The following is a 23,438-nucleotide window of genomic DNA, read 5'->3' on the forward strand; positions in this document are numbered from 1 at the left end:
GTGTATTTCAATCATACCTCAATAAAGTGGTTGAAAACAAAAATAAAATAAAGTGATAGCATGAAAAAATGAAAATACTCAGGATGTATTTGACAAAAGGTGAACAAGGCTTATATACTGAAATCTACAAAACATGACTGAGAAGAACTCAATAATGGAGAGACATACAGTGTTCATAGGTCAGGAGAGCCAATGTTGCTATGATGTCCATTTTCCCCAAATTTATCTAAAGATTCAATGCAATCCCCATCAAAATCCCCAAATACTTTTATATATAAGTTGCAAGGTAACTATAAAATTTAAATGGAAAATGCAAAAAGTTCTGAAATAACCAAAAACAATTTTTAAAAGAAGACCAAAGTTGGGGGACTAACATTATCTGATTCCAGACTTATAAATTATAGGAATCAAGACAGTGTGCTATTGGTGTAAAGATGAACAAATAGACGAATGTAATAGACTAGCAAGTCCAAAAATATATAGACACACATATATAGACGACTGATTTTTTGCAAAAGTACAAAGGCAATTCAGTGGAGAAAGGATGAGTTTACAACAAATGGTGCTAGAGCAATTGAATATTCATAAGTAAAACATAGAACTTCAATTCATATCTTGCACCATATACAAATCTTGATTCAAATTGGACCATAGACCTACACTGTAAGAACTAAAACTATAAAACTTCTAAAAGAAATCATAGAGGAAATGTTTTTGTCCTTGAGTTAGGCGGAGATTTTTAGACATGAGACAAAAAGCCCAATCTATTAAAGAAATAAATTCAAAAATCTAATTAATCAAGATTAAATTTCTTATTTTAATTTAATCTTGTCATTGTTTGAAATGGTTTTATCAAATAATATGTAAAATATATTTTAAACATTTTAATTATCTTAAATCAGTATTAAAATGTATTTAACACTAGACTCTTCAGAAAATTTATATGAAATAACAGAAACTAGAACAATAATGAAGAAAAATGATTCTATAGTTTTGTGATGCTCCAATTATTTACTAACAACATTTACAGATGAAATCTCCACCTACTCCTTCCTAAAAGTATTGGTACTTAAGCTTCTAAAGTTATAGGTAAAGTTGTAATTGTATTGAAAATGATCACCAATATAGCAAATAATTGCTTGCAAATATTTCTAAATTGAAAAAAGAGAATTGAAATGAGAATGTTGCTTCAATAAGTTTTAAAGCTTTAAGCAGAAACCCTCAATTATGCAAACTCTCTTTTAACTTTTAGAAACAGTATATTTTTCTGGAGAATACTGTCTAGCATGTCCTGATACATTTTAAAAGTCAAATATCATTTTAGTAAATGTTCCTATTACTTAGAATCCAATCAATTTGAGTTTCTGTAAAATCAGTGCCTTGTGATGTAAAACCATTTTATGCATCAGATAATTTCTATACTCCAAGTACAGCATTTTACATGACAGATTTTAATACAGGTTACATCTGTCACGTTGAATGCTTCATGTGCTGTGGAGAGCTCCACTGTCATTTAGTACACTCTGGGGAAATACTGCTTCGCCATTAATCTTATTTCTAAAGCATGTTTGCATTAACCTTAAAATCGTCCTAATAATAAAACAAGCACACAAAAAAGTAAACAGATTGCTTAGAAATCTTTGTAAATGCAAGCATAAATATAAATGCTGGAGTACTTAGAATACATTGTCATATTTGAGAAATGAAACTCAATCCTTTTGGTCCTCCAACCACTTTTTTATAGTATTTTATCATATCCTGAAATAAAATTCATAGCTAACAGAAAACAAAACAAAAAAAATACAGAGAAATTTTTAAAATAAAAATATTCTAACAGTAATATAAATAAAGAATAAAATAAAAGTAATTATGATTTAAAAATACTATTTTCATGCATAAATGTTTCAGTTTAACTACATAGAGGCGGTAATGATACTCAGATGTTTGAACCAATTTACAATTCATTCATTCAAATTGTTTAATGAGCATCTACTATGTGCAAGGTTCTGTTATAGACATGTGAAAACAGTAGCAGAGAAAAAAGACTTCTCTTCTTTCATGGGATGATGGTAGGGAGACAGAATATGTGCACAATAAATAAATAAAACACGTGTAGTGTATTGGGATATGCAAATTCGGGGAGGTTTCAAGAAAGGACAGAAGGAAGCAGGGGATCTACCTACGTGGATAACTACATGGAAAAGCCTTCCAGGTGGAGGCAAGAAGTAAAGAGGTCCTGGTTGAAGAGAGGAGCATATGAAGTGTGTTGCAGGCTGAAGCAAGAAGGACACTGGCTGGAAAGGAGTCAATTTTGAGGAGTGGCCTGGGGGATTGAAGTGTAACATGAAGTCAGAGAAGTGACCAGCTGTCATGAAATGGAATACAGAATTGTAGGTATTTGTGAGATGCTAGGTTTAATCAAAGTGAGGTAAGAAGCCATCAGAGTGTTTTGTGCAGAGAAGTGACATGATGTGATTTACATTTTAGTGGGATTACCTCGGATACATTGTTGAGAAGAAATAATTGCAGGTGGAGAGCAGTGAAGAGCCTGGGCCATCATGGAGTTCTAGGTCAGAATAGGGACAGGGAGGTGGTCAGAAGTGGACACATTGTGCAAATGTATCAAAGGTATAGCCGACAACATGATTAAATCCATCATATGTTGATTTAGGTGTTCCACAGACTGACCTAAGAGGACCTAAGAGGAGAGGTCTTCAGCTGAAGACACTACGTTTTTTTGGTTTTGTTTTTGGCTTTACTTTTACCTTTGAGCTGGATTAAATTTGAAGAAACTGTGCTGCTGTTTAAAAATCATTTAAATATCATTACACTGCATAACAGATGCATAGTTCCTGTAGTTTATTAAAATCACTAATTTATTTTCAAAATTTTAATTATGTTAAGTTACTCTGGAAATGTTGACATGCAAAATTAACTACATGTCCACTCTATATAGGGGTTATAATTCCTGAAAACTGGTAAAGTGCTGAAAGAAAAAAATAAATAAAAGCTAAATATGTCCTTTCTTTAGAATTTGTTTGAAAGAAATTATTTACAATTATCTTTTCTTAAATTGTAGACATGTTACTAGGTAAGTAGTGTTTCCAAACTAATAATTATTTTATGTAAAAGAGGGGAAGCAAATATTTTGGTTACTATTATTAATTAATATTTGTTATGTTAAATTTAAAGTGACAGGTAACATTCATAATGTTGTCAACTGACTTTTTTTTTATTTGTTTATTTGTTTGAAGCTTTTGGAAACATGTCCAAAACATTGATGAAATGCTGGAAACGAGTTGAAACACAGTAAAATTCAACCCAATAATATAGGACTGCTTTTTCTTCATCCACGTTGGGAATTGTCAAGAAGTGAACTATGACAATATATCAATTTTTGCTACTGTTTCTACTCTGGGTATGCCTGCCACATTTCTGTTCTCCAGAGATAATGTTCAGAAGGACTTCTGTGCCCCAGAAAAGAATTTTAGGTGCACGAGTGCCTAGAAGTGATGGCAAAATTCTGCACCGTCAAAAGCGTGGTTGGATGTGGAATCAATTTTTCTTACTGGAGGAATATACAGGATCTGATTATCAATACGTAGGCAAGGTAAGTCTGTGTTGAAATGGCAAGTATTTACATTCCAGTTTTTCATATGTGTCATAAAGAAAATTTGAAGGTTATCAGAATTGCCATTCTTACAAATTTGATTCTCTAAATATCCTTAAAGCAGTTTTTGTTTATGGAATACAAATTAGAATTTGAAAAACTATGTAATGAATGTAGCATTATAAATATATGAATTCATTTACTAGAATTAATTCTGCCTACTACCTCATGTATTAAAGAGGTACTAAAAATTGCAATTTCAGAATTTGTAGTTAGAAATCAAGGATCATGAGAAAACTATCTGGTAATCTAGTATTTAAAATAACAATGCATGTATATAATACTTATATATACCTAGATATATTTTGCATTGTGTTGACTTCAGTGAGGAAGAAAAGATATATTTAAAAGTTGTTTAATGCTCTACAGAATAAGAAACCAAATGTCATTAAAAATATGACCTAAGGTCAAAAATATGCTTACGTATAAGAAAACTTATTCCAGATATGAGCGTTACTTATTTTTCTAAAGTCCTACCATGGGTACATTTAAATATGGGAAGAATAAATGGGAAGACAGGCAGGAAAATGTAGTTTACTTGTCGGGATATGATGACATGAGGAGATTTCATGCTATTCAGTTATAAAAGATAGTGAGGAAAATGAGTGTTGGTTAGGACTGGAAGGACAAATACGACATAAAGGTTACAAGGGATGCTTTTATACACTAGATTGTATTAATTTCCAGTTTTCTTTCTTGGCACTATCTGAATCTAATCGAAATTAGGTAATATCTTAAAGAAAAAATAATTTTAATAGTGTTATTTTTATGGACAGTTTATGAAACTATATCAAAGAAAAAAAAGCTAAACACACAAAAGGAAAACAGATACAATCACGTGTTCATATATCACATGTCAACAGTAAAAAATTATGATAGATCCATGATTGTGTTGGCGACTTTTGCATCAACATCAACTTTAATAGCTTCTTTCACATAATTAAAACTGGGCTTTTAAAGTTTTTTTCTTCTAAGAAGAACTATTTTTGAGAAAATACATGTTCATTGATTTTTAAAACACTTTGATATGTTTTTTCATGTTCCAGTTATTTCAGTTTTTAAAAAAATGTCTGGCAGTATGAGAAAGATGGCATTAAAGATTAATTGTCATATTGACTGTAAGGTGAAGTAAAAAGCCAGCAACCTAAGCAATTTTACCAGAAAACATGCAGTAGTGGACTTATCACAGGGTCATCTGATAGAATTCCTGAGCTCAGAGGGTTAAGGTAAATTTTATGGTTGCTGCAATAGGCAACTTTCAGTTTATGAAACCAATCACATGAAAATATAATAACTGAAATCTGAGCCATAGAAACTATAAATAGTTTCATTTGGCTCTTCCTGGACATAGCAGTTATTTGTTTATTTGTATACATTTTCCTTCATCTAGTCCTTAATGAGGATTTAATAAATGTTGGTAAATTGAATTATCATTGCATTATGTACTCTGTTGTGATAATCAAGGTACTTCTATGTACTTTCATTTGTTCTTTCCCCAAAGAATATCAATAACTTGAAATCAAGAACTTTACTTTGTATCTCTCTTTGTTTCTAGCTCTTAGAGTAGATTTTAATATTTAGTTGGTTGAATTAACCCGAGTTGTATTGAACTGAATTCCCAGAGTCATCTGGTACCACTTAGCTCTTTGGTAGGGAAAACTAATGTAGAGTTTAAATTACTGTGAGCTATTAAAGCTGGTAAATACTTAAGATACATGCATCTTGATATGCAGCTCAAATTTTATTCTTCCTTACTCTGCTCTACAAAAGCAAGCCAGAAAACTCTTTAATGAGGAGAGGCATAAGGAATTTATGGAATGTGTTCACCAGTTTCTTCTATAAGTGTGTCCTGAACTACCAGATCAACAGACATATTTTAGATGCTGTAGCTCTGAGTTTACTTCTAATACCCAAAGCATCTGTTTTTTCACTTGTATTTCAAGTCAATTTTGTATTTCTATCATTTATTCATGTCATGACCTGTGAAATAGTTATTTTTAAATTTCCCTTGTCTGTAGTACATATGTGTGTTACTTTTTATTAAGTATTTATATTGCATTAATTACTTATACAATTAAAGATCTTATTTTAGAAGTAAACATATAGATTTTTTTAAACATATAGATTTGTATATGCAAAAAGGCAGTTATGAGATATAGAATATTTTTATAAACATGCATTTTAATGAATATAATTGGGGGCTAAGATATATTTTTTTCATGAAGCATAAAAAATTTTAAATTCCCTGGATATTCTTTCCAACATTACTTATAATAAATTTATTACATATTCATCCTTTCAGAAATTCTACTTTCAGTTTTTACTTCATTTAAAGTAGGCATGTGATATTGATGCTGAGAGATTCAATGTCTCTAGGTTAGTTCACAGGTAGGAGTAATACATGTCCCAATTACTAGACGTATGGGAAGACAATGATAAACTCTCCATTGTTGTGGAAACATGGTGGGAGCACAGAGTAGGAACAATGGAAAGAATTACACTGGTTGAGTGAGGACTAGACTGAAAAGCACATGCGTGAAGAGGGGGAAAATTTTTAAAATACCAAACAATTAGCCAATAAACCCTACAAAGAATGGATGACATATACTTTCTTAGATAAAAACCCATTACTGCTTAAGGGGTTGAAGCAAAGGGAAAATCCCCTTACTTCTCATTGGATTTAAGCGGAGGAAAGCTTAGGAAAAGCATATAACTGCCAATCAGAATACCTATATGGAAACTTGTTTCTGCCACTGTTTTTGCTTTCAGTGGTTAAATCAATTAACTTCTTTTAGCCTTCATTTTCTCATCTATAGTATGATCATGTCAGTCATTTTATATATATATATATATATATATATATATATATATATATATATATATATATATATATATATATATATATATACAAAATATTGAGTATAATTCCCTGTGCTATACAGTAGGTCCTTGTTGGTTATGTATTTTATATATAGTAGTGTGTATATGTTAATCCCTAACTCCTAATTTATCCCTCCCCTCCTCCTTTCCCCTTTGGTAACCATAAGTTTTTTTTTCAATGTCTGTGAGTCTATTTCTTTTTCGTACATAAGTTAATTTGTATCATGTTTTAGATTACAGGTATAATTGATATCATATGATATTGTTGTCTGTAAGTCTTGTTGGATTTTCAATTGTTTAGCATTCTTGAAAAACAGAAACCACGTTTAATTATTTCTTAATTTCATATCCCTTTTCCTGAAGAAATGATGGCTTCAAAGAGCTAGAGCAATAGTGTTGCTCTCTATTTTAGCAGATTAAGAATACTATAGGTATTTATAGTTCTCCTGTCCTTAGATGATTACTTAAGCTCACCTCTACCAAGGGATACACGGTTCCCCATAGTCTACCATGGCTTTGTCCTCCCATAGTTTATGACCCAATATGAACCTTCATCTCCCTTCCTGAGTATCCAATAGAAACTTTCTCCCTGTCCCTAACAGGTTTTTCTCTTTGGAACCAACTGCTTTTATTTGCACAAGTATCTTGCTGGTCATTTGACTTTTCAATATTTCAATTCACTATTAAATATTTCATTTTCTGACTCTAACCTGTTCCATGATTGAAAATGATAGAATGAGCCATATATTTTTCTGATCTATCTCAACTCTGTACCTTTAGTACTGTCTTATTTGCCCTCATGGCCCCTTAATGAGCATGATGAGTTCAAAATACCCTAAATTAATGATTCTAACTGGGGGTTATTTTGCCATCCAGGGGAAATTCATCTATATATGGAGACATTATTTGTTTTCACAACTAGGTAGAGGGGGTTGCTACTGGCCTTAAGTTGGCAGGGACCAGGGATGCTGCTAAAAATCCTACAATGTATAGGGCAGACCTCCTAAATGTCAATAGTGCTGAGACTGAGAAGCCCTGTCCTTAACTTCCTTAGTTTGCCAGAGCCTTTTACATTTCCTAAACAGCTCAGTCTTTATTTTACTTCTTTCTGGGTTCTTGTTTCTGAATATGCTCTCAATTATCATCATGTTTTTTCCCTTCGGAGTTGCTGTAAGAATTTGCTTTCCCTAACTTGGATTTATCTCAAGACCTGCTTTCCTATTCATATTCTGTCTAATCCTTAAAGCATATGTTTGGCTCCAGTCTCTTGGTCATTCTTCTCTGTAGACTTGTGAGCTGCACACACCCACTATGAATGAATTATTTATTCATTCTGTCAACAAATATCTAGAAGACCTTTTACTACTCAGGTACTACTCTGATATTAAGTACTGTGGTGAAAATATAATTTCTCTACTCACAAAATATCTGCCTTTAAGAGAAGGAGAGAATAATAAGTAAGGATAACAGGAAGTTATGGGACTCTTTTTGTCTCAGACACAGCACATACCCCAAAAGCCTCGAACAAAACAGGAAGTGCCAAATATTGACATGTTTCATTGTAAATAGGTGGAAATAAAATAGTTTGAGGATTCGTATTACACGAATCTGTGTGTTATTAAATGTTGAAACTGGAGAGTCAAGTTCTTATTTATTTATTTATTTATTTATTTATTTATTTATTTATTCAGAAGAGTTTTTTAATGCGCAATGCTTTATAATGAAGTGATTCTTGGAAATTTCTAGAAGAGATAACTTCCAGAAACTGAAAAAACATTAATCATGAGAGAATAACTTGACTTTAAACATTCACAAAGTCTGGCAATACCAACTGTGCCCACCATATTAGACTGTATGCATTTTGCCCTTAATAATATGGGTACAATCAAGTCAAAACTGGTTGCAATAGGGGAAGGAGTAGTTGGAACTAAGATAGAAGAAGCTGTCCTGACCTCCCCACTGCAATTTTCCTACAGGGGAAGGAAATCTCAGGTGAACTCATGGAAGAACTTTATGTTTTATTAGAGTTTAGAGAGCTGGGAACACTCTCTGGGACCTTTTAAAAACTGTAATGTTATTGAGACTAAGTGTTTCCAGGTAACTTTTTTTAAATACAAATATGATGAAGAGAATCTACATAAGCACACACACACACACACACACACACACACACACATATAGGCCTGCTTTAGTGGTGAGATGGGAGTAGGAGAGGCCTTGGTATATAGTTATTTCTTATTTGAACCCTATTAATGACAACCATAAAAGGACTGAGCACAAAACAAATTAATACAGTGAGTGATTTTAGTTAGAAAATGTCCTAAAAGAAAATAAATCAGGATGATTTGATAGACATCAACAGAAAGTCCTTTAGATTAAATGATTAATAAAGACCTTCCTGATGAGGAGACATTTGGACTTTTGGGGTGAATATAGACATTATTTCCCTGATAGGTAAAGACCACAACAAAAAAAAGATGATCCTGAATTAGAATTTATAAAGTCTTTTTCTACTAATCCTCAAGCAAGAGGTAATTAAAGCATTTTTAAATAGAGGCATGTCCTGCAGAACCCTGATTATGTTTTCCAAGGAGACCACCTCTTGGTTTTTAACTCTCAGAATGCATACAATGTCTGTATCTCTCAATGTTTCAGCCAGAGGTTGTATTGGAAAAATATGCTCACCTCCTCAAAGCTCACTATAACATTTTAACAAAGCAGTATTCAGGAAGATCTTAAGTTAAGTTGCATTCCAGATACACTTGGTAGAACATCAGAACCACCCATAGATGTTTTGAAACTAACAGAGGCTGTAAAAAAAAATGTGCATCTAAGATTTTGTAAGCCCTTCGGGAAGACTTGCTAATTCATGTTAACCTGTAAGTGATCAAGTAACACTGGTTTAAGCGTTTTCTATACCAACATTATAGCGTGTTATTCATATATAGAGATTTTGCTATATTTTAGTTACGTTTTTAGGAAATTAATTTTGAATTTGGGTTTAATGTGTAAGCATTCTATTTTTTCAGTTTAAACTAATGGGAAATAGACTTCTTGTTAGCATTTTCAAGCAAAGTGTCAAATATTGAACTCTTTTTAAAAAGATAAATGGAATTAAGTATGGGATACTCATATATAAATAACTGCAATCATTCTTTTACTTAAAAGTTCTTACTGGTAGTAGTGATAACATATGTTTACTAAACTATTCCATGAAGTTATTTGCATAATGTGTTGTCACTGTATAACCTTCATGAAACAATAGTACACCTGCACCACCTAAACACATTTACCACACTCACTGTCCTGACTGTACTCCAGTGATTTGTGGGAAGTCCACCCTTCCACCCTTTTTTCACTCTTGAATTAGTAACCCAGAGATGCTGTTTCCATCTTTTCTTTCCCATCATAGTCTTATTTTTGTATATCCCTGTCTTGTACTCACCATTTTATAATCCCTTCCACACAGAAGGCTTCTTCATCTCTTTTTCCTCCTTCTTCAGTTTCTCACACAACATCTTTTAAAATCTACCTCTCTATGTTATGTCCCTTGAATTTAGTTTTATTGGATTATGTTTTAGATAAGATATAATTATGAATTTATTTTCTAAAAAGTATTATTTCTGTGGTTTTAGGCCAATTAATTCACATAGAGTAGTAATAGTTGGAAGTAGATGAAAGGACTTTGATGATAATAATTGCTAATAATAAAAAAAAAAAAAAACAACTCAAAGACTTTTTCTGTGATGAATAAGCTTTTAAAAATTTTACCTATTATTTAAAAATATTAAAGTTCAAAAATACTAAATCTACAATTTAACCCATCATTTTTCAAATATAGAACTTTTAAGAAATACAATCATCTCTGAATGAAGATTATGTGAAAATTGAGCCAGACTTTTAGGTAAAGCTGGAGAGAAATCTCTGTAGATGAAAAGTGTATTGAAATGTCATAAAAATTTGCTCTGCAAAAAATATCTTAATATAATTTATCAGTAACAGGCGAGTGTGTAATGGGCATGAAGCATGGTAAATTATTATTATGGTATTATGAATTTCTACCAAAGACCTCTTATTTTATTTCTTGGAGACAATATACAATTATATATTCAATTAAATTTTGTCCCCTTTGTACTAAACAATAATGTTCTTTTCAGTAAAGAAAATGAAAGTAGATGTATGTTATTATGTTTGCTCATCAATGTCTCATACTTAGAATATGTTCAAATATTCAAATTCTCAGTTGTTTCTTATGAAAGCATGAATAGAAAAGGAGGCAGCACTTCAATAAATTTTCTGAAGTGAATTATTAAATATTCACATAATGTAGTTAAATTTCTACTTTTGTTTTATCAAAGAATATTATTTAATCTTAATTTTTTATTATTATCATTATTAATATTGTTGTTGGTGGTATTATTATTGTGTTGCTAATTGGGTAACTGCATTCCATGGCTCCTGGTAATTGTAAATAAAAGTTAAAATAAAGAAAACATAAAAGTTGCCAGGAAGATGGACTAAGTTTAGAGAAGGGAACAGTGATTTTGTTGGGATATAATATACAAACCTTTGGTTCTCTCCTTAGAACTCTAATCAACAAGACGAAAAGCACTTTATGCAAATTTCAGACTCTCTCTTTAGTAAAATTCTTTCACTAACCTCACTTTTAAAGCTGTACTTTAAGCATTTATAGATTACATAAAACTATTAAATTTAAAATTTTAAATGAAGGTCTTAAATCTCAGCCCAGGATTAAAATTGTTTTACCAAGTAGGAAATTGAGCTGTAAGAATGTGTACTATTATAGCCTTTATCTAAAGGAACATTTCTTATTTTGGCTGATGTTTAGCTTAAATTCCATTAGTGAACTCCTCAGTTCAGTGTTGTGTCTTCGAAATACCTCCCAAAACTCCAAGACCACTGAATTTTTCAATTTTCCTTGATACCAATTCTGTCAGTATATACCAACCAGCATCAAAAGCTTAGCACCAAATCTAGTTTGCATGTGTTGGGTTATCCTGAGTCCAACAGAGCAGAGGGATAGAGTTGTGAATCATGAACTAACTGAATACATGTATTCCTAAGAGTTGAGCTTCCAAAGTGAGACAACAAAGAGATAAAGCAAAGGTCAAGGACATGATTGTAAGTCAAATAACATAAAGGCAGAGATAGAGCACATCCAAGAAGAAGTAGAAAGGGGTGGGGGGGGTCAGAGAGGCAAGACTAGAACTATTATAGAGGCCAAAGGAGAACAAAATTCCAAAGAATCGATGACTAATCCTGTTGAATGATGGAAAGTCATCAAGAAGAAAGTTGTAGCAATTTAGAGATCAGTGTGGACCAAGGAGAGAGCCGTTGAAATAATCTGATGTAAATGGGAGTCGGATGGCTTTGGTTTAGCCCAGAAGGAAGCAACCCATCAGTTTCTCATAGGCATGTTATCAATAAGACAAAATAAGTAGGAGTGAGAGAGAGTTTGAAATGATGAAGAGTTGGAGATGGGACGTTATTATATGGACAGAAAGAGAGGATGTGAATGTGTGCAACAGGTGAGCTCACTCTTAGTAAAAATTAAAATTAAAAATTTTGTCTATTAAACTAACAGCCAGCATCATACATAATTACTAAACAAAGAGAGTATTCCCACTTAAATCACCAACAGGAGTGAAATAAGTTTTAAAAAACCCACTTTGCTCACTACTAGTATTTAACATACTTCTGGAGGCAAAATAACAGTGTAAAAACTATCACAGGGCTTCCCTGGTGGTGCAGTGGTTGAGAGTTTGCCTGCCGATGCAGGGGACACGGGTTTGTGCCCTGGTCTGGGAAGATCCCACATGCCGCGGAGCGGCTGGGCCCGTGAGCCATGGCCGCTGAGCCTGTGCGTCCGGAGCCTGTGCTCCGCAACGGGAGAGGCCACAACGGTGAGAGGACCGCGTACCGCAAAAAAAAAAAAAAAAAAAACTATCACATATAGTTTTTTTTTATGTGAGAATTAAACGAAAAATAATATAAAATATTCTGAAACATCCTGACATATCCTGATAATGATACCTCTAAAATGTATTTTATTTATTATTACTTAATAGTCCAACAACTGTTTTTTTTTATTTTTTCTTATTTAAAAGTAAGGAAAATATGTCCTTGTCTAAATTAGGTGTCTAAGGGCACCAATCAAGTAACCTGTAGAGATGGGATTCTAGCCCAGAAATTATGACTCCAGAGTATATACTAACCATCATTACCCCTCATTGCACCATTATTAATCGTAATATTCTTATTTTATCAATATTATGTGTTGCTTCACCAGAAGAAATTATATTCTTATTTAAGTAGTACAATGATGGATAGTTAGCTGATTTTCTTTTCTGAATGATATCAGTACAGAACTAAAATTGCGTATATAACAGGAATATTTCTGCTACTTCATAGAGAAGTCAAATTTATTTTTGTAGTTGTTATGTGTTTATTATTTAATTTATATGTGGAATTGATAATGCATGCACTTTGAATAAAATTTAAAAGGCAAAATAAGGTTTATAGTTAATACTAAAGCTCCTACCAGGATCCTCAGGCAACCAGAGTTCTCCTCCTAAGAAACAGCTGCATTTATCATTTCTGTTTTGTTTTTGTTTTGTTTTGTAGTTTTGTACATATTCCAAGAGACATTATAGAAGTCTTTAATAAGTATTTATGATTTTGTTTTTACATAAATGGTAGTGTACATTATGCCATGTTAAAAAACATGGTTGGTTTGTTTTTAGTTAAAAATGTAACTTGAGGACATATTCCATTTCAGGACATAAAGATATCCTTCAGTAAAAAAAAAAAAAAAATAGTAGCTGCATAGTATTCTTTCCAGTGGATGTATCATAATTTGTTTTACCATTTTTCTTTTGAAGAACCTTTAGTCATTTAAAAAGTATTTAGGGGCTTCCCTGGTGGCGCGGTGGTTGAGAGTCCGCCTGCCGATGCAGGGGACATGGGTTCGTGCCCCGGTCCAGGAAGATCCCACATGCCATAGAGCGGCTGGGCCTGTGAGCCATGGCTGCTGAGCCTGCGTGTCCGGAGCCTGTGCTCCACAACGGGAGAGACCACAACAGTGAGAGGCCCGCGTACAGCAAAAAAAAAAAAAAAAAAAAAAGTATTTAGTAATATAATAATATGACATGTTATTTCACAGAGTGCTGGTATACCTTTAGGAATATGACTAGAAGTGAAATGCTGAAGCAAAGTTTGGAAATTTTAAACTTTCATAGGTATTGCTAAATTGCTCTCCACTGATGCAGTTTGAGTTTATCATGCCAACAGCAAGGTATGAAAGTTAAGTATTTCTCCACCATTGTATCCAATCTCTGTATTATCATCATTTCTAATAGCTTTTCAATCTTGTAAATGAAAACATATTTCCCTTATTTTAAGTGAAAATGAACATTTTTTCATGTGTTTAAAGCATTTCACATTTCTTTAAATGAGTGTTTATATCCTTCACCAATTTTTCTGTTAATAATCTAGTTTTTTTCTTTTGATCCATAAGTTCTCCTTATTAATTGATCTTTAATTCTTTTTTTTTCATTTTCAAATGTAATACATGCTGAAAGTTGAATAAAACACACATATAAACTTTAATGAATAAGTATAAATCAAATCGGGTGACCTCAATGCAGGTGAAAAAATGGAAAACTCATGGCCCCTAAGAAACTCTCTGTGTGGGTCTGTTAGTAACAACATCATTTCTCCTTTCTAAAGGTGGCAATAAGATTCATTTGGTGTTAATAATGCCTTTCTTTATAGTTTGAGCATCTATGTAGCCACTCATAAACAACACGCTGGAGTTTTAAATGTTTCTGAAATTGAGTGTAATCACAGTTCATATATTCTTTTGTGTCTTTCTTCTTTCGCTCAAATAGTTTTATGAAATTAAACCATATTTTTGTGCAGAGGATCTCTTTATGTGAATGTGTTTGGATTTAGTTATACATTCTATCAATAATGGAGATACGATGCTGCCCCTTCCCCTTACTTTGGCTTTACTAACAATGCTTCTGTGAACATTTCTGTACATGCACCCTGATACTTAAGTACATCGAATAGCTTCAGAGTATATGATTAGGAATAAAATCACCGATCTCTAGTGTGTGCCGAGCTTCAATTTTTCCAAATACTGTCATTTTAGTTTCCTAAGTTTTAAACAATACCTACTCTCCCTGGCAGTATACGAGAATTTTCTCTGTTCTACATAGACCCAAGCTTGATATTTTTAGACAAGTTTTTTCAAAACTGGTGATTTAATTTGCATTTTCCTAAATAACAATGAACTTTCCTTTCTGTGAACAAGTTTTTCAAGTGTTTTATCAACTATTTCTTCTGGTCATCTATTTTTTGCTTACTGATTGCTTCATTCACAAATCCATAATAGGTGTGGAGCACCAATTATTTTTCAGGCACTCTCTAGGTTACCAGGTCACACCCCTGAGTAAAAGACAACACACCCTGTGTCACAAAGCTCACATTTTTAGTGGGAAAGGCAAAAAAATGAAAGATAAACATAATAAATATATTACTCTTATGGTATGTTAGATGATGAAGTTTACTATCAGAAAAGAAGAGAGAAAGCAAGGTAAGGAATATTGAAGAATGGAGCAGAGCAGGTGGTGGTAGTCAGTACTTTCTTGCTGAGAAGGTGATACTTAAGCAAAGGATTTGGAGGAAGTGAAAGGGGTAACTAAGCAGCTGTTAGAGGAATATTTTTTGCATCAAGAAGAAGTAGTTACTGCAAATGCTGTAAATCAGGAAATTCTTCAGGAATATTCAAGAAAGGGCAGGGAGGTACATGTGCCTAGAGCAAAGGGGACAAGGCACAGGTGGTAGAAGGGAAGGGCAGAAAGATAACAGGATGCCCAGGTCCTACAAAGTGTGGTAGACAAAATAATTGCCCCAAAGATATCCACATCCTAATTCTCAGAATTCATTATATGTTATTTTAAATAGCAAGAAGAGACATTGCCACTGTAATTAAATTGAGGATCTTGAGATGGGGGAGATTATACCCTGGATTTCCTATGCAATTCCCATTTGATCACATGGGTCCCTATAGGAGTGAGGCAAGGGGGTTAAAGTCAGAAAAAAAGAGATGTCATGGGGCTTCCCTGGTGGCGCAGTGGTTGAGAGTCCGCCTGCCGATGCAGGGGACGCGGGTTCGTGCCCCGGTCTGGGAAGATCCCACATGCCGCAGGGCGGCTGGGCCCGTGAGCCATGGCCGCTGAGCCTGCGCGTCCGGAGCCTGTGCTCCACAATGGGAGAGGCCACAACAGTGAGGCCCGCGTACCGCAAAAAAAAAAAAAAAAAAAAAAGAGATGTCACAATGCAACCAGAGGTTAAAGTAACAAGCTTTGAAGATGGAAGAAAGAAACAGCAGCCAAGGATAATACACAAGATGTTGGATTTTGCCTTTTACCCTAAGATAGAAGATATTGTAGAATTTTTAGCAGAAGACTGACGTTATATGAAATAAGTTTTAAAAATATCAGTCTGACTTCTGGCTTTAAAGTTGGTACAATAGAAATCTATGTAGTACTCATGCATGGATGCTAGGAAGCATTGTTCCAGATGACTCAAAACATTTTGGCCTGAGCAACTGAAAAATGGATTGTTTTTATTTAGAGAGCATTAGGAGTAAGAGCTCGAGTTCTTCTTCAGATGTATTAAGATAAAGGGTGTTTTGAGATTGTATTGCATTGGCCCAAAAGTTCGTTCAGGTTTTTCCATTAGATGTTACAGACACCCGAAGGAACTTTTTGGCCAGACCAAATATAAGTTCAGGAAAACTAAAATGGGATCTCTTAGAAGCCATCAGCATATAGTTGGTATTTAAAGTCATGGGACTGTTAGATATTAAAATGTGAATGTAGTGAGAATTGGAAATAAGGCTGTATTTAGAAGCAAACTCACATTTAGACATGTGTGATGTGGAGGATGATGTGGGAGGAAAGAAGAAAAACCAACATATACAACTGAGAATGAATATTCCTTGAACTGCAAAGGAATCTAAGAGCTGGGGGTGTCTTAGAAGACAGGTGAAGAAAATGTTTGGAGAACAGAGTGTTCACTTAATCAAAAGCTGCTAAGTCAAGGAGGTAGAGAGTTCTGATTTGACTACTGACTTTAGTTTCATGGAGATTCTAGGTGAATTTGGTGTTTATGGTTTCAGTGTTGTGGTGGGCCCGGAATTCTTATTGCAGTGGATTTCAGAGGGAATGGAGAGAGAGAAATTGGGGCAAGTGCACACAGGCAGCGTTAGAGTCTTGCTGCAAAGGGATCAGATGTTTGTAGCACTCTCTGATTGGGGGGTGGGGTGTGAGTGGGATCAAGAAAAACAAACATTTTTTTTTACTTGTCTTTCTGCATTGATTAGAAACTCTAATAGAATATTGAATAGATGATATGAGAGGGACCTCTTTATTTTGTTCTCAGTTTTTTTTTAAATGTTCAACATTTTATCATTAATTGTGAAGTTTCTTAAGTTTGTTTTTCAAGGTATTTTTATCAGACTAAGGGATTTCCTTTTAATCCTAGTGTTTTATGTTTTTTAATCATAAGTGAATATGAAATATTGTCAAATATATGTATGCATATAATGAACTGATTATTTTCCCTTCATTATGTTGCAGATTTGGAAAGTGTTCACCTTGGTAATGATATAAAACTTTACATTATCGTATTCCACTTGCTCTTTCTTTGCTTACAATTTCTACTTTTATAAAATCATTCATTTTCATACAAGATATCACTCAGTAAAATTACTTTTTTTAACTCTTTTAACCGTTTTATTGTATTTACACATAAAAGTTATGATAGTCACATAAAATGAGATAGGAAATATTACCACTTTTTCTATTACTTTATATAATTTGTGTGTGTAATTGAATTAATGCTTTCATGAATGTTGTCTAGAATCATTAAAAATACCTTCTGATACAATAGTTTTATTAAAGGAGACGTTAGCTATTGACTTATTTTCTTTAGTGGTTATAGGGCTACTCAGGTTCTCTTTCCTTCTTAGTTTTTGTAAATTGTATTTTTGGCATCTGTTAAATATTTTTTGAAATAAGCTGGTAGGCTAAATTCAGAAGGCTTCTTAGCTCCTGGTCTAAAGAGAATTTGTATATGTTTTTAAGACTGGATTTAAGAAAAAAAGGAAAAAGAGGAAGAATATGGTGCAGAGGCTGTTTGTGGCCCTCAATGTTAACATATTTACTTTCTGCCCTTTACACGACAAGAAAAGTATGGTGAGCATGTGTTAATGGCTTCTTTAGGAGTAACAGTACAGAAAGTCCTCTTTTTGTGGGTTCATATAGGAGCATAAAAATGTCTTTGCATTCTGAAACCATGCAACATCATTTTAATAACCATTGGGGAAAATTAAAACTGTTCTGTTACCTTAGAATTTTTTTTTTTTTGTCAAAGCTCCAAAACCCTTCTAATTCTTGCTATTAGTTTACAGGAAATAAAAAATGTAAAACTAATATTATTGAGTGTGCTGTAACTTAAAAGATTAGAAATATTGATAATTAAATCATTTATTTTATATAAAAAAGATTACAGTAGTTTGATTCAAGCCTACATTCTTTTCATCATATACATGATTTTTTTAAATTGTCAAAATCTCATACTCCTTTATAAGTTTGTTGCTGTGAAATATCTTTTTAAGAGTTCCCTTAATCTGTAATGTTACCTGGATTCTGGTTTGTAAAAGTATCACAGAATATTTTAGCGCTATTCCCCTCCAACATGACTTATACTGTCATTGTCTTTTATGTTCCTTGTTTGTTCAGATTTATTCACACATTTTACATTTTCTTCACTATTCCTTCTTACATATCAACTTTCAATTAGAGATCATTTGCCCTTGTTATGAAATAAGTATATTCATTCGTATATATGCTGGTGATGATATCTTCTGCTTTGTTTATATGAGGATATTTTTGGCTTTGTGTTAAAAAGTTAATTTTTGTGGGTATTGAATGTGAGAGTGACAGCCACATCAAGGAACATTTCTCTGTCCCCTGGATTATGAATGGATTGTTGTTACTGAGAAATCAGCTGGCAATCTGCTTCTCCTTTGAAGATATTTAGCTCCTTTTTGTCTGACTGCTTTCAAGTTTTATCTTGAATCTTAGGGTTCTCTGGTTTACTTGCAGATTTTTAATCTGGTTCAAAATATTGGCGAGGGCCAGCTTCTTACTGGCGAGGGCCAGTTATTTTTTTTCTTTACCTTTAACTACTTATGTATTTTCTTTCCTTTATTCCTCTAGTTTTGCTTACAGTAAGGTAATTACCTCTCCAGTTCCATAGCATGAGCAACTTGTTTTAATTGTTTAATGTTTGAATGTTGAGTCTACATCTTTGGCCTTGATATGTGTACCTCTTATCCAAGAAGTGCAACAAAGCTGAAAAGCAAGTTTTCTCCTATAAACATATTCTCATAGAAAACGCAACTTTACGATCTGCTGTTCTACTTACTGACCTAGGTCTTTACTTCCTGTTGCATTTCATTCTGACATCTTGTCTTTATTACTTTGAAGGAACTGTTGTTTATATTCTCTCCAGCATTTTAAATTGTTTTGAACATAAGTTTTTCCAAATAACTTCTCTACCATGTCTGAAAATGGAGTCTCTTCATATGAGTTTTATTATGAGTTGCAAATATATTTTCCCTAGTATATGTTGTATTTTACCATTTGAGTATGTATCTGTAAACAGATTATTTAATTATTTGTATGAAGTTAAATTATTTATTTCGTTTTTCTTCTAAGTTGTTTCCCTCATTGTTCTGATCTCTTCTTGGAAACAACTCCTTTCAATCTTTTATTTTCTCTCTAAATCATTTTATTCCACAACCAAATAATTTAGTGTTTATTTCCTTCAAACAAAGATATTATCCTATATAACCAAAACACACCATCAAAATCAGGAAATTAACATTGATGGATTATAAACATCTATCTCAGACCCCATTCAAATTTTGCCACTTATCCCAATATCATCCTTTATAGAAAAACAAGGCAGTTAACAATCATACATTGCATTTAGTTGTCATGCCTCTTTGGCTTTTTTCTGCCTTCTGATAAAGTTCTCAATATTTCTTTGATTTCATGATCCTGACACTTTTGAAGATTACAGGCCACTTATCTTCTGAAATGTTCCTCAATTTGTGTGTGTCTGGATTCCTCATGATTAGATTTGGGTTATGAACCTTCAGCAGGAAATCACACAAGTGATGCTGTTCTTCTCATTTCATCCTATCAGGGGTGGAAGACTTCAATTTGTGCCATTACTGGTAATCACTATGATTATTGGATTAAAATGGCATCTTCTGTAAAATTATTCTCATAACTTGTTCTCTTTTTATTTAAAATTGCTTTTTAAGACTTTGTTCAGAACAGTTTTAAGTTAACAGAAAGATGGAGAGGAAGGTACAGATATTTTTCATATATCCCTTGCCTTTACACATGCATACCCTCCCCGTTATCAAGATCCCCCACCAGAGTGGTGCATTTGTTATAAGTGATGAACCTACAATGATACATCATAATCACTCAAAGTCCATAGTTTACTTTACAGTTCACTGTACATGTTGTGCATGCTATGTGTTTGGGCAAAGTATAATGACATGTATCATTATGATGGAATCATAGGGATTATTTCACTGACATAAACTTCCTCTGTACTCTATCTAATCATCCCTCCCCATCCCCTAACGCTGACAACCAATAATCTTTTTACTGTCTCCATAGTTTTATCTTTTCCAGAATGTCATATAGTTGGAATCACACAGTATGTAGCTTTTCAAGTTGGTTTACTTCATTTAGTAATATGCATTTAAGGTTCTTCTGTGTACTTTCATGGTTTCATGGCTCTTTTTTTGTTTGTTTGTTTTAGTGCTGAATGATATTTCATTGTCTAGATGTACCACAGTTTTATCCATTCACCTACTGAAGGATATCTTGGTTGCTTCTGAGTTTTGACAATTATAGAAAAAGCTTTTATAAACATCCATGTCCAGGTACTTTGTAAACATGTTTTCAACTCATTTCATTAAACACCCAGGAGCGTTATTGCTGGATCGTAATGGTGAGAGTCTTTAGTTTTGTAAGAAGCCAACAAATTCTCTTCCAACCTGGCTATACTATTTTGCATTCCCATTAGCAATATATGAGAGTTCCTGTTGTTCCACATCCTCATCAAAAATTGGGAATTGTCAGTGCCCTAGATTTTGCTTATTCTAATAGGTGTGTAGTGATATCTCATTGTCATTTAAATTTGCATTTTCCCAATGACGTAGGATGTGGGGCTCTTTTCACATGTTTATTTGCCATCTGTATATCTTCTTTGATGAGGTATCACTTAAGGTTTTTGACCTATTTTATAATTAAGTTTTTTTTGCTTTTTTATTGTTGATTTTTAAGTGTTCTTTTTGTATTTTGGATAATAGTCCTTTTTATAGAGGAATCATTTTTCTAAATATTTTCTTCTGGTCTGTGGCCTGGCTTTTCATTCAATTGCCATTGTCTTTCACAGAGCAGAAGCTTTTAATTTTGATGGAGTCCAGCTTGTCACTTATTTATTTCATACATGTGCCTTTGGTATTGTATCTAAAATGGTATCACCGTATCCAAGGTCATCTAGGTTTTCTCCTATGTAATTTCTAGGAGATTTATGGTTTTGCATTTTGCAATGAAGTCTGTGATCCATTTTGAGTTTGTTTCCGTGAAGGATGTCAGTTTGTGTCTGGATTAATTTTTGCATGTGGATGTCCAGTTATTCCAGCACCACTTACTGTAATGACTGTCTTAGCTCCACTGTATTGCCTTTGCTCCTTATCAATGACCAGTTAAATATATAAACATAAGTCTATTTGTGGGGTCTTTATTCTGCTCCATTGATCTGTCTAATCTTTCTCCAATGCCACCCTGTCCTGATTACTGTAACTTTATAATGTTGTGAAGTTGAGTAGTATCAGTCCTCCAATATCATTCTTCTCCTTCAATTTTGTTTTGGCTATTCTAGGTCTTTTGCCTCTCTATATAACTATTAGAATCCAGTTGTCATTATCCACAAAATAACTTGCTGAGATTTTAATTGGGATTGCACTGAATCCATAGATCAAGTTGGGGAGAACTGACATCTTGACATAGAATTTTTCTTCATTTATTCAGTCCTTAATTGATTTCATTCTTCAGAATTTTGTAGTTTTCCTTATATAGATCTTGTACATCCTTTCTAGATTTATACATAGGTATTTCATTTTGAGGGGTCCTATATAATGGTATTGTGTTCTTACTTTCAGATTTTAGTTGTTCATTGCTTGTATATAGGACAATGCTTGACTTCTGTATATTAACCATGTATCCTGCAACCTTGCTATAATCGCTTATAAGTTCCAAGAGGGTTTTTGTTGATCTTTCAGATTTTCTACATAGATGGTCATGTCATCTGTGAACAAGGCTGTTTTATTTCTTCTTTCTCAATATGTATACCTTTTATTTCCTTCTCTTGTCTTATTGCACTAGATAAAACTTCCAGTATCATGTTGAAAAGCACTGGTGAGAGGGTTATCCTCTCATTGTACCTGATCCTAGTAGGAAGGCTTCAAGTCTCTCACCTTTAAGTATGATGTAAGCTGTAGGTTTTTTGTAGATATTCTTTATCAAGTTGAATTTCCCCCTTTATTCTTTGTGTACTTAAAATTTTTAACATGAATGGGTGCTGGATTTTGTCAAAAGTGTTTGTGCATCTATTGATATGATCATGTGATTTTTCTTTTTAAGCCTATTCTCTCTAAATCTTTTTGGCTCTATCTTTCTAACTCATTTTGCTTGCTCTCCTGGGTCTAGTCTTCTCTTTTATCTACTCTGTTTATAGCAAGTTCTACTTTCTCTTTTGTTGTTTCCAATTTTGCCTTTCTGTTCAGTTCATTTTACTCTCCTCACTTTTTCCCCCCATTAATCCTGTCTGTTTATATTTTAACCCCTTCCTCTGTTATTAGATTATCTTATATCAAACCTTAGGTCAATATTTGGACTCATTGTGTGAAAGCCATTTTCTTGTTATTTTTTTTAACTGTTCATGCTTTCATCCTGCATGCTGTGCTCATCATTCTTACATGGTTTAAAACAACTTACTACATAAATCATTATCTGTATGGTATTTTGGAATTCCATAAAAATTGTTTTACGCTGTAAAAGAAAACAGTTCATGTCTGTTTCATCGTAATTTCCTGATAACCAGGAAATTTTTGTATTGATCTATTGATTCTATTTTTTGCTCTTTTTTTCTTATTCTAGTACAATTATAAAAATTCCAATCTGGTCCCTTTTTAGTAATTATAGAATACAATGTTTGTCCTAGTCCAGTTACTTACAGGTAATACGTGAAACAGAGGCAAGAGTGCAAGACAGGAATTCTCTGTAAATGTGAATATGATGTGAACTAAATGTGAGTGTGGTGTGAATAAGAGGCAAGGCTTTCATTTGTTTGATTTTATACTTCTTTGCAGCCAGCTCAAATTAGTGGCTCTTGGACTTTTCAAAATATAAATTTTTTTCTCTTTCAGTCTCATGCTAACATAGTTTCCTGCAAATATGACTTTCCTGCTTGATTCATTTTACCTGCCATTTCTGTGCCAAAACTGATCCCCTTTACCCCTGTCATCAGCCCACATAACCATTACCTTTTTTCTAAATAAAATGGTCTTGATTTTTTTTCTTGCCAAGTAATATTAAATATTTTGTCAAATTCAACTCTGCTAAAGTTTTCTTAGATACTCAGCTCCGTGTATTCTTTCTGTCTTTTCTTTCTGCCTTTAAAAATTCACTGCATATAGGTA

The 23,438-nt window shown here is 33.2% G+C and overlaps 1 protein-coding gene across 2 annotated transcripts in view; it reads left to right on the plus strand.

Moving 5' to 3' along the window:
• Positions 1-3,379: 3,379 nt before the first annotated feature.
• LOC307052253 (cadherin-10) overlaps positions 3,380-23,438 on the plus strand; it is a gene marked incomplete at both ends in the record, with an annotated part of 121,156 nt that continues 101,097 nt past the window's right edge. For both annotated transcript variants that reach the window (XM_079703095.1, XM_079703096.1), the window contains one exon: positions 3,380-3,610. In XM_079703095.1, the coding sequence (XP_079559221.1) occupies positions 3,380-3,610 (231 nt within the window). The remainder of the gene's footprint in view (positions 3,611-23,438) is intronic.

This window comes from Hyperoodon ampullatus (genome assembly GCF_949752795.1).
Source record: "Hyperoodon ampullatus genome assembly, chromosome: 4".
Taxonomy (NCBI): Eukaryota; Metazoa; Chordata; class Mammalia; order Artiodactyla; family Ziphiidae; genus Hyperoodon; species Hyperoodon ampullatus.